We start from the raw sequence: 12,671 nt of genomic DNA, 5'->3' as shown, positions 1-12,671 counted from the left end.
CCTGGATTTCACCCCTGGCGTCACATACTGTAAAACTGGTTCGCCGAGAACTATAAATGTAAGTGTGCGCTGATCGGAACTACCGGTTCGCCTGAATTGGTCCAAACCGGCAGCATCCCACCACTGGTTGTGATCCAACGAGTGGGCCTCGCAGAATAACGGTATCTGGATGGAACGGTAGAAAACAGTCTTCCTTGTGCCTCCAATATCTGAACCAGCTCAGGGTTAACCTGAGGCATTACATTTGCCACTCTTCAGAATGCTAAAATATCTTATTTCAACCCCCTGTGACAGCGGGAACAGAACAGATTGACATAACTAGATGAGCGGGTTTATTAAATCCACAAAGGAAAGTTGGAGAGAAAGGAATAAAAATATTATCCTGGGACAGTTTTTCAGCCTGGCTCTCTCCATTGTATCTGACATTATGGGCAATTGATTTGATTTTCTCTCTCTCTCTCTTTCTCCTACCATCTTGTTATATATATATATATATTTTCAAATTGGAAAAAAAAACCCAATAACTTTAGGAAGAGAAAACTTGTTTTAAAATATTACGGTGTTAAGTAAGAATGTTAGAGACCCAAACACTGACTTTCTTCTACCATCAGATGCAAAGCGAGTACCGCCTTGATCTGGGCTAGTAATATTTATTAAACTAATTTATATAGCCAACCATCTCTAAAACAGTTTTAGACGGCTCTAAAAACAATCTAGAATAAGTTTCCAAGTCGTGCCGAAAAAAGCTGCCCTGAAGGCAAGAAGTTCATCATTTCATAATAATCCGTTGACTTATTTAAAGCTTTTTAGGGCACCTTGAACTTCAACCAACAGCAAGACATTTACATGCAGGGGAAAAAAACAGAATAATAAAACCAACCATGATTAATGAATTAAAAGAACCAAGCTGCAATTGAAACATTAGATTAGTTTCTGGAATCGGCCACATTCATCAGGAAAGCCAGAGGAGAACAACAAAATCAGATGGGGAGGATTTGAATTGTTGACTATAGTCGTTCCAGAAGTTTTACTATTCATGTACAAGTGCTTGGTTGGCTTTGAAGGGTCTTGTCTAGAGTGACAACGGTTGTCCTTTGTGGCTTCATGGATCCTTTGACAGTGATCTGGTTTCTCCATCTGGATTCCTGTCATTTACTCATGGTCTTGTTTCATTTTTTTCAACGACTGAAGACACTCTAGCAATCCCAGAGAGCCATAATGCACTTGGGAGATCTCAAGATATGGTCAATGCTCTGCTAATGGGACAGGTTTCACCAGAGCATGGTCTACAACAGACAACTTCCTTAGTATACAGAGGAAAGAAGAGTTTAAAAAGATGTTTTTTTCCAAAGTGTGATTTTTAAGCTACAACGTTGGTGATTTTAAAAGGGGCGTTGCAAACACTTGTCTATTGATAAATGATTGGGAGCCAGAAAGTCTGATCTGCTTTGGATCATCTAGAATTCTTCAGCAGGTTCTCATCTTCTTGTCCTCATCTTCAACACCTTGTTGCCCAGGTGTTGAAGCTCATGATCTTCCAACACCTGGGCAACAAGGACAATTTCTGGGGAGCTTAGAAAGGAACAAGGAACAAACTCTAATCTTGCTTCTAAGAGTGTGCAATGCTCCACAGATATTCAGGCGGCACTCAGGCCTGTCGAAACGTTGACCATCCGGTCATAAGGCCTGCAAAAAAGCCGAGCTCTTCAAGAGATCTTATGGATGATATTGAGCTGTAGAACATCTCTATTTGATTCACAACGAACAGGATTTGTATACAAATAGGTGTGTATGTGTGTGAGGGTCTGAAGAAGCCAGCAACCACTCTCGTCAATTTAATTGCACAGAATGTAGGAAGGGTGTGAAGAATAGTAAATTGCCTTCTCAAATCCCTGCAGGAAATGATTTTGTTTCTTGAACTGCGAGGAGCAATCTCCTTTATTATTTTGAAGGCGCAAGATATTGTGGCTAACGGTCATAAAGTTACCCTTTCCATAGCTCCTGTCTATATCAAGATTACTTCCTATCAGCTACCGGAAGACCAGACAAGGAGAAACGGGGTGGAGGAAGTTGGAGACTTCAAAGGAAAGCAAAGCAAGTGAAGCCAAGGGGCCAAGAGAGAGATGGATCCACCCTGGTTGCAACCCAACCAGAAGGAAAGGAAGGAAAAGAGAAGGAAAACAAAGACCAAGAAAAATTCAATTATTCCTTCAAGCAGAACTTTCAAAGAGAAGCTTAGAGGCCTGGAACAATAACAAGGGCAACTACATTAATGGACTCTACTTGGGCAGCAGAACATCTGAACTTCTTCTGTAATGGAGAAACTCAGAAGAGTTGGCTTTGATTTAGTTCTCTTTCCTTTAGCCAGACACCTCATTTCCCCCTTTATTTCAAGTCAGAATGTCGGTCCTGCAAAACCCCAGTAGGGTAAAGCTACTCATGATGCCTGCTTTGAGAGAAACTGTCAGAAATGACTTGGGGGGGGGGGGGGAAACTCAGAAGTTATGTGTCCATCATGTCACGAAGGGCTTCTCGCTGTTATGATGGGGAGATGAGGTGACGAGAAAGTATTCTTTCTTGTCTTCCTTTATTGCTTTATTAAACAGAATTAAACAGCATTAAACAGAAGGCGGAGCAGATCAGATTGGTTTCTGCAGGTGAGGGGTAAACACCCCCTCCCCTTTTTAAAGGGCTGCTCAATTCTCTGGATTGCACTGCTGTCATCTGGGCGAATAGGCAGAAAATATCAGAACAATATAAAAAGAAGGGAGGAAAAACCTGGACAGGATAAGATGCGAAAGATCAGAGAAATATATGTATACATAATGCCTCCTTTTTGAACAGCTGTAGAGGGAGGGAGGGAAGAAGGGGTAGAAAGAAGGAAAGGAGGGATAAAAGGAAGGAAGGGATAGAAAGAAAGGGAGGGAGGGAGGAAGTGATAGAAGGAAGAGTTAGAAGGGAGGGAGCCAGGGAGGGAGGAAAGAAGGGTTAGAAAAAAGAAAGAAAGGGAAGTGGTAGAAGGAAGGGAGGGAGGAAGGAAGGAAGGGAGGAAGGAAGTGTGTAAGGGAGGAAAAGACAGATGGAAGGAAGGAAGGAAGAGAGGAAGGAAAGGAGGTAGGGAGGATGTGGTAGAAGAAAGGGTTAGAAGGGACAGAGAGAAGAAGGAAGGAAGGGTGGGAAGGACAGATAGAAGGAAGAGAGGAAGAAAGAAGGAAGGAAGAAAGGATGGAAGGGAGGGAGGGAAGGAGGAAGTGGAAGAAGAAGGATTAGGTGGAAGGGAGAGAGGGAAGAACAGATAGAAGGAAAGGAGGGAGAGAAAGAAAGAAAGAAAGAAAGAGACAGAGGGAGGGAGGAAGTGGCAGAAGAAGGGTTAGGAGGGAGGGAGGAAGATTAGGTTACTTCTTCAGAAAATAGTAAAAACGCTGAAAGATTACTACAAGGCCCTGAAATATCCAGGTAGCAACTAAAAAGGGAAAATAGGCCCAGTTCCTCTCAGCGGATTGGCGCCTCAGCGGAGGCCCTGCGAGCCATCTCCATCCGTGAGCCGCGAGCGGCTGATGCAAGGATGACCCCGCCCAGCTGAGACGGCTAAGCCACGGTCTGGCGACTGAAGAGTTCGAGGGTGACCGCGCTGAGGAAGGCGGGGATGCTGTCCTGTTGCAGAAGGTGAAGGTCTATCAGGTCATGGACCGTCTGCGAAAATTCGGTTTCCAGCAGCTGCATCTTTGCCCCAGAAGATCTGGAAGTCTACGCGGGGAAAAAACAAAACAAAGCAAAACAAAAAACAGAGAGAAGAAAGGAAAACCATTATTTACCCACTGAGGCCATTCCCTCCCCCCCCAACCATATTTATGTTGTACCATGTTTGCTGTTGCTATCCGATTCCAATCAAGGTAATTTTATCTACTGCTGGGCAGGTGTTCAACACACAATTTAATTGGGCCATTATTAAGCTTCTGCATCTCCACAGTCTCCGAACAATAGTACCCCACGCACCAGCCTCAGATGAATAATGAATTACCCGGCGATGGAAGAATGCGGAAAATGTTTTGAAAATTAACTCGAAAGGAGCCGTCGAGCGAAGAGGGGCAGGAGAACAGAGCGCCGCAGAAAGCGATTGATCAAGAACGCCGATTCCCACGGGGGCGAAGCGATATACAAACATCTCTTTCCCCTGGCCCAGAAAAGATGGATTGTCTTAACCTATCAAGGGCCTTCTCCTCTTCCTCCTCCTTCTCCTCGCCATTCTTCTTCCTGGTTTTCTCTCATTTGGGAAGATCTGATAATCCAACTGGAAGGGTCTACGACAACTCACCATGGCCAACTGTCCGCGGGACAAGAGCAGGGGTGCTATTCAGCAGGTTCTGACAGGTTCTGGAGAACCGGCAGCGGAAATTTTAAGTAGTTTGGAGAACCGGCAAATACCCACCTCTGGCTGGCCCCAGAGTGGGATGGGAATGGGGATTTTGCAGTATCCTTCCGCTGCCACACCCACCAAGCCACGCCCAGAGAACCGGTAGTAAAAAATTTTGAATTCCACTACTGGACAAGAGTTACACTAATATCAAAGAAACAGTGGAATAGAATCATTAAAGGAAGGATGCCAAAGGAGTTACAGTTATGTAATTATAGATCTCATATATTATAATATATAGGTTGTAATTATATAGTTTTATACCTATAATTATATAGTTGTGTAATTCAATTACGGCATCGAGTTATGCTTCATTTATAACTCAATAACTCAATCACCTTGAGTTATTTGTAAACAACAATAAAGGCAGGTTAGAAATGAAAAACAATAGGTAATAAATTAAAAAAAAAAATCTGCCTGGACGGTGGAAGGATGACCGAATGGATATTTGCCATAACTGGATTTAATTGTGAATTAATTGGAATGAAAGAAAATGCATCGAATACAGGTTTAATTAGTGGATATTTAAATTAAAACTTTTGGAAGGTTTGTGGGAGGGGGTACATATTTTGTTTGTAGACATCCTACACATCTTCCAAGCTTGGTACTTCTCAACCCATTGGCTAAAAATTCCGAACTGTCCAGAGTCAATGGTTGAGATGCGTAGCTATAGAAATTGAACGAACCAACTCAGAAATGAGAAATTTCCTGACAGTGAGAACAATTAATCAATGGAACGGTTTCCCTCCAGAGGTTGTGGAGGTTTGAAAGAAGAGACTGGACAACCAGTCTGGAATGATATAGGATCTGCTTGAGCAGGGGTTTTGGGCTAGAAGGCCTCCAAAGTCCTATCCAACTATGTTATTCTGTTGTTATTATTTTTAAAACTATTTTTATTGCACATTTTTCTTCGTGTTGCATCACAGTTTCAACTTTGCAACAGCGATATACTGGTTGTATCAGCAATTTTTTACAATATACATACTATTATACCTCCTAGGTGCAACCATTTAAGTCAGGGGTCTCCAAACTTGGCAACTTTAAGACTTGTGAACTTCAACTCCCAGAATTCCTCAGCCAGCAAAGCAAAGCTGGCTGAGGAATTCTGGGAGTTGAAGTCCACAAGTCTTAAAGTTGCCAAGTTTGGAGACCCCTGATTTAAGTCTTATTCATACAATATCATGTTTATATCTATTGTTTCCACATTTCTAACGTAAGGCTCTATATATTTATCATTCTAAGCATTTTACTTTGCGCTTTTGTACCATTTTGCCCTAATATTGCTTACAGTAAATATTCTTCTATCTATCATTCTACTTTATACTTATTTCTGGTTCGTTGATCGCCTTTCATCATTAATTTTCTAATCTTTGCATCTATTATCTAACCAATTGTACCACACATCCCAAATTAAATAATATTCTGTTTCTCCTTTGTTATTCTGTTATTGTGGGTGCTCCATCCCTGGAGGATTTTAAAGGAGAGAGTGGACAACCATTTGTCTGAATGGTATAGGGCACTGATGGCTAACCTTTTTGCCATCGCGTGCCAGGAAAGGGAGGGGGCGGGGGAGGTTCATGTGCATGTGTGCCCACATCCATAATTCTATGTGTCCCGTCCCGCGCATGCGACCCCCCTCCTCCCCACTCCTGGCATGCAATGGCCCGATAGGCTCATTTTTCTTTCTCACATGGCTCCAGATCCTCTCTATGCATCTGGAGAGGGCGAAAACAGCCTTCCCCACTCCCTTGGAGGCCCTCTGGAGGCCTGAAATGGCCCGTTTCCCAACTTCCGGTTGGACAGGAAGTGACGTTTTTTGCTGTCCCCAGCCTCCAGAGACTCCCCACCCCCCCACCCTCTGGAGGCAGGAAACAGCCTGTTTCCCTACTTCTGGTGGGCCCAGAAGGCCCGAAAATCAGCTGGCCGGCACTCACATGCGCGCTGGAGCTAAGCTGGCGTGCCAGGCGACATGGCTCTGCGTGCCATCTGTGGCACACGTGCCATAGGTTCACCATCACGAACCAATCTAGAAGACCTCCAAGGTCCCTTCCAACTCTGTTGAATGAATGAATGAATGAAAATGAATGAATAAGAATCAAACTTAAAGCTTTTAGATAAAATAGATTCTTTCCTGTTGATTTGCCTTCTCCTCCTCCAACGCAAAACCTATTTCTAATCCCGCCAGCACTTCTAGAGAGTGGTTTTTTTTCTAACACACCGGCAATAAATGCACAATTGGCTGCCTGCCCACCTCGCCTGCGACAAGGTGGACTTCCAGATTTTGCAGGGCCGACTCTTGGCATCCTTCGGAGAAGCCTTTAGCACAACTGCCTTCCTGCTTAAGACAAGATTCAGCCTCCTTGGGGAGAGGAGTGCCTCATCCATCTTCCTTTTAACACTAGAAACTGGTAAATTATTCAGGGCTTTAAATATAAAAGCCAACTGGGGAATTCTGGGAGTTGAAGTCCACATATCTTAAAGTGGCGGAGGCTGAGACACACGCCGCCCTATACGAAGGATGTAAACACAAGGATGAATATTAGAACATGGCGGAGATGCGCTTGCAACTCAGCTCCGAGCCTGACCCTGTTTTAAGTAGTCATCTTCAGCCTGTTAGGTTCTTGCTTCTTGTAGTGGCAAACGTTTCATGACCAGGCTAGGTAGCATCATCAGGACAAGGGGATGTGCTGGTATATTTATAGAGTCATCTGCCCTGCCAGGTGTGGTGTGTCTTCCTTGCAAGTTCATTTGTTTTTCTTTGTGCTAATCTGGTTGCAACATCTTCTACATCGATTCTATGGGCCAAAGCAAGATGGAGTGGGATGAAACCGATGGGGCTAACTGAATTGGTCATCCTGAGCTTGGTTGCTGGTCACTCGGACCCCAAGTCAAACATGTGAAACCATGTGGCACAATTGTAGCCAAAGGCACGGTTTTTTTTTTTTTTTTTTAAATTGCCCTGGGTTTGAGGCTTCTTCCGCTTCTGCCTTAAATACCCCAAAGCTGTTTTAACGGCTCATGCGAGTTTTCATGCACTTTGCCACAAAAGATTCATCACGTCATCTGGGAAGGATCTTCTCCCAAAAGGTCATGCCCAGAAGTTGTTGGAGAATTTAATTTTTTAATTTTTTTAAATTTAATTTGATATATATGCCGCCCTTCTCCGGAGACTCAGGGCGGCTTACAATGCGTTAAGCAATAGCCTTCATCCTTTTTTGTATATTTATACAAAGTCAGCTTATTGCCCCCACAAACCGGGTCCTCAATTTGCCTACCTTAGAAAGGATGGAAGGCTGAGTCAACCTTGAGCCTTGGCGAGATTCGAACCTACAGTAATTGCAGGCAGCTGGTCTTAATAACCAGCTTAATAACAGGGTGCCTTAGACCACTGTACTACCAAGGCTCAATCCCAAAGTGACATGAAAAGACCTCGAAAAGGCAAAGCTCCTTTCCTTACCACCCTCACCCCACTCCACCCCCGGCGAGCCAAATAAGCATTGCCAGTTCCAATCAAAGCATCACTTAAGACGTTCGCAGGCCCAGGGGCAAATTCACAGGGTCAAATCATGTCTTGCTAATTTTTTTTCCCCACGCATCCGCCCTCTCTCTCTTTTTTTTTTTTGGAAGGGCAACCTTTGAAAAATTTCCTTCCCTCTCATTCTCGCATGGCAAACTATTTGCTCGCCCCGCCGTCCAGCTCCGTTTCCGAGTTTGGTCTCTTCTTTTCTAAATCCCCCAGTTCAACCCGGCTCAGATCCTATTGCAGACCGCGGAGAAACCGATGTTAAAGCAATATTTTTCTTTCTCTTCGTTTTACATCCGCCCCCCCCAAGCCTTGACCTTTTCGCTGGAAAATCCGTTGGGTTTTTGGTTTTTTCCCCCCCCCTTCTCTTCTCTTGCTTAAGATTCTGAGATTTTTCTAAATGTCAGCAAGCTCACTGTCCATGCACAACAGTCGTCTCTCGAAACACAAGACTGCTTCTGCAGACAAACCCCTGCTGGAATCTTGATGTAGAAAATGAAAGGCTGGGGAAAAGAAGGGAGGAAAGGGTGGGAGGTTTTTTGGGGTTTTTTTTTTGGAAAAAGGGAGGTGAACAGTTTTCCCTCTGGTTCTAAGAAGGACATGAGGGGGTCCCTTCCTTAAACAACAGCCCCTTTCTCCTCTAAAATTGGGGGAATTAGAAGGCAAAGACGAGGAACAAGAAGATACTAAATACTGAGAGAGAGAGAGAGAGGGAGGGAGGGAGGGAGGGAGGGAGGGGGAGAGAGAGATCCAGATGTGGTCAAAATAATTCCAGCTGCAGAAAGGACATGTGCGTGCTTAGATCCCGATGGCTCCAAATTCTATTTTTCTTGTAGATGTTTCTTATTTCTTCTGGTTATGAGTTGGTGGATAGATACATCCCCTGTTTTGATCGAGTCTTCTCCAGCACGCAAAGTGTGCACTCTGCTTCCAAACATCAGAACTGACCAGTCCTCCCTGCTGGGCGTTTCAATTATTTGGGACACTGTTGGTTGATTTATTGATTTATGACATTGTTTTGACACTGAGCTGCTTCTCAGGACTCAAGGCCGCTGACATGAAACTGAGCCAGAAGAAACGAGAAGGAGTCCACAGCCGGTCAACCAGGGTACATGACAGAGAGTGATCCATAGGATAAATGCATCTCATCTTGGGCTGAAATATGAAGACATGTCAGAAACCTATAGCAATAGCTCTTAGACTTATATCCCGCTTCACAGTGCTTTCCAGCCCTCTCTAAGCAGTTTACAGAGTCAGCCTCTTGCCCCCAACAATCTGGGTCCTCATTTTACACCTTGGAAGGATGGAAGGCTGAGTCAACCTTGAGCCTAGTGAGATTCGAACAGCCAAATTGCAGGGAGCCAGCAGTCAGCAGAAGTAGCCTGCAGTGCTGCACTTTAACCATTGCGTCCCCATGGTCCTTCCTTCCTTCCTTCCTTCCTTCCTTCCTTCCTTCCTTCCTTCCTTCCTTCCTTCCTTCCTTCCTTCCTTCCTTCCCACTTAGCCCTTAGATTTATATACTGCTTCACAGTGCTTTCCAGCCCTCTCTAAGCAGTTTACAGAGTCAGCAATTGCCCCCCAACAATCTGGGTCCTCATTTTACCCACCTCGGAAGGATGGAAGGCTGAGTCAACCTTGAGCCTGGTGAGATTCAAACTGCCAAATTTCAGGGAGCCAGCAGTCAGCAGAAGTAGCCTGCAGTACTGCACTCTAACCACTGCGCCACCGTGGCTCATGACTAGCTTAGCTATAGCTAGCTAAGTTGCTTTTTGTGAAATAGGTAGAAAAAAAAATGTCCCAGGTATGTAAGAATTCCTGAAACGGACACAACGTTCCCGATTTCCAGAAGCATCTTCTGATCACCTTCCCAAGCGGTGAAGAACCAAGACAGTAGAAGGACAACGAGAAGAAGACATCACAAAAAGGAGCTGTCGACTCCTGAAATTTCAAACAGCTGGGTTCTGAAGAGTTGTATGATTACTCTAAACCTCTCGCTCTGAAGGGGGGGGGAACGCTGTGATCAAAGCCCGCCCCCCCTTCCCCAAAACTCGACTCTTTAATCAGTTTCCTCCAAATATCAGGTCCCCAGGAAGAAGTCAATCATTTCTAGTGAAAGGCAAGTTGTGGTAAGAAAAATTAAAAAATGGGAAAGAAGGAATATTGGATCATGGGGACCTGGGGCTGGGGGCAGTTTTGGGAGATGGCTCAGCACATTGGGTGGTTTTTAAATCTTAGCAACTGCCAGGTTCTGATGTCTCGAGTGACATCATGCGACACATACCTCCTGCTTCAGGACGGTTCAACAATTCAAGGATGCTTTGCTTTCCATCCATCAAAGGAAGACGTGTTTTCTACATTAAGCCTCCCGCACCTTGTACGACTAACTTCTTGTCTACAATATTTCTTTTCTGCAATGAGAGTGGCTGGCTGGTGTTGTTTTTATACATACATATATATAATAATAATTGCTTCTTGCCAAGAACTCTGACCTTGTGTTGCCAGCTTGATATATAAGGTGAGCTTACCATGAAAAGGGGACGGACAATTAGAAATGACTTCCAGCGAAGGAAAAAGCTATTTTTTCCCCCAGAGTTGGGTTGGAAGCTGGAAAGGAAATTGAATTTAAAAAAAAGGGGGTGGGGGGTGGGGGCAGTGTTTGGGATCGGAAAAGACCAACGTGAAGTTCTAAGCAACCAAGGTTATCATTTCAAAAACCAGCATTCTCTTTGGTCCTGAGGACACTAAGGATGGGGAGGGGAGACCGCTTGAAAACCGGAATATGAAGAAGCAGGTTAAGATCTTGGTGGAAAGCCACGCCTCAATTTCTATATGACAGTGCCACGAAAGCAACGTTTTCAGGTTAAGAATGAGATGGAAGTAGCAATGAAGCTACATGACTCTTCTGACTACCAGCGAACTACAATTCCCAGAAATATTAATCGCCAACCAAGTTGATTTAGAGATACTGGAATTGTGGTGCAGCTATTGTGGCCTGTCGGCGGCCAGCAGAGCTGGAACAGTGTGGAGGTTGGGGAGGAACATGGGCCAGTCCTGGAGTCTGGGAAAGGCTCGGACGAGGGCTCCGCGTCGGAGGCAGAGAGGGGGCCAGGGCCATCTGGTAATTATGTGCTGCCTCCGGAGCCTCCGGAATCTGACATCAGCGAGGCAGAAGAACAGTGTGAGCCTGTTCCCAGTGTGCGCATGTGCAGAGCTGCCAGAAGGCAAGAACAATTAAGGAAAAAAAGGGCGACTCGGGAGTAAGGCTTGGCGTTGATTGGCCCCTCCCATAAGACATAAAAGAGGAGCAAACGGACGTGAGCCTTTGCAAGAAGCAATTAGTTCATAGAGTCAATTCAAGCTCTGAGAAGTCCTCTTTGACTCTGTGCTCCGTTTGGCCTTGCAAAACTAATTGGCAATTAGGTCCCTGGCAACGTTTCAAGGGAGATAAAGGTGGGTGCTTATCAACATTACCCTGAAAGACTATGTCAACTCGAGCAGACATCTGTCGGAATCTTCACAGACTGTTTGTGAATCCCTACGGGCTGTGAATGACCATAATTCACAGCCGTCTCAATAAAAGAGGTTTTTGGGGACTAAAATTGTGATTTATGCTTTCTCAGGAAGCTTAGGTCAGAACAGCAGCTTCATCAGAATGGCCAGAGGTTCCCCACCCCTGTTCTGAGAAAAGAGATCCAGGGTATCCCTCTCTTCATGGCATAAGATGCTTTTATGTCTCTAGGGCAGGGGTCAGCAACCTGCAGCTCTGGAGCCGCATGTGGCTCTTTCACCCTTCTGCTGCAACTCCCCATCACTCAAAATATGCGTCACAACCACCAGTGCACGACACCTGCCGGCAAGTGATTTATTGAGCTTTCCAACCATGGATAAATCCAAGAAAAGAAAAGTTTCAGAAGAAAACGGAACGTTTAATTCAACTACATAGGCTAGTTTTGTGGCCACTCAAAAAATAGTCAGGCACGGGAAGGGTTTTGTGGCTCCCGGTGTTTTCTTTTCTGTGGGAAACGGGTCCAAATGGCTCTTTGAGTGTTTAAGGTTGCAGACCTCTGGACTAGGTTGATGGTCAGAGGATCAGCATGTGGCACAGATGCCGAAATACCTCCCGTCCGGAAGACCATCTGAGTAGGAAGTCCCCAATAACAGAACTTACGTTTCTCCCGATGGTCCCCCCCGCCAACATTAGCTTTCTCCTCACCCTTTTCCTTAGCTTGCATAATCACACATAGACAAATGTATATAAGGATGAAAAGAAACGGGTTGAAGTTCTCGGCTGAAAGTATTTTGCTTCATGATTCACAATGCAGGTGGGCTGGTGGAGGAGACCTCGAGTTCCACCGGATGCCTTTTTTAAATCAGCTCCCTTGTTCTCCGTTGACAGACTCATCTCTTTGAAAGAGACCGTGGGGGTGAAGCTAAAACCAGGGTTATGGGAAGTCAGGAGGGGCACACAAGAGAGATTGGCATCTCAGGAAAGGTGACAACAACGGCGTCACAATGGCACAATAGATCAGCGGGGAATGATTAATCCATTGAGTTGAGCCCCCCCCCTCCCATGTTCTTCTAAGAGGTAACGAGGGTGGCAGAAAAACAATCTCCACAAAGGGAAGAAGCTGAAGAACAACAACAACAACAAAAATGGCGTCCAACGGAAGCAGATGTTTCCACCAATCTAGATCAGGGTTAACCCTACTGACGGCAGCATCTCCCTTCAGAAGG

The 12,671-nt window shown here is 45.0% G+C and overlaps 1 protein-coding gene across 2 annotated transcripts in view; it reads right to left on the bottom strand.

Moving 5' to 3' along the window:
- Positions 1 to 772: 772 nt before the first annotated feature.
- MAD1L1 (mitotic arrest deficient 1 like 1) overlaps positions 773 to 12,671 on the bottom strand; it is a 350,909-nt gene continuing 339,010 nt past the window's right edge. For both annotated transcript variants that reach the window (XM_087878664.1, XM_087878665.1), the window contains exon 18: positions 773 to 3,747. In XM_087878664.1, the coding sequence (XP_087734790.1) occupies positions 3,589 to 3,747 (159 nt within the window). In that variant the 3' untranslated portion in view covers positions 773 to 3,588. The remainder of the gene's footprint in view (positions 3,748 to 12,671) is intronic.

The sequence above is a fragment of the Pantherophis guttatus genome, chromosome 14 (genome assembly GCF_059756535.1).
Source record: "Pantherophis guttatus breed Tessera chromosome 14, ASM5975653v1, whole genome shotgun sequence".
Classification (NCBI taxonomy): Eukaryota; Metazoa; Chordata; class Lepidosauria; order Squamata; family Colubridae; genus Pantherophis; species Pantherophis guttatus.
This window is presented reverse-complemented; position numbering and strand designations above follow the sequence as displayed.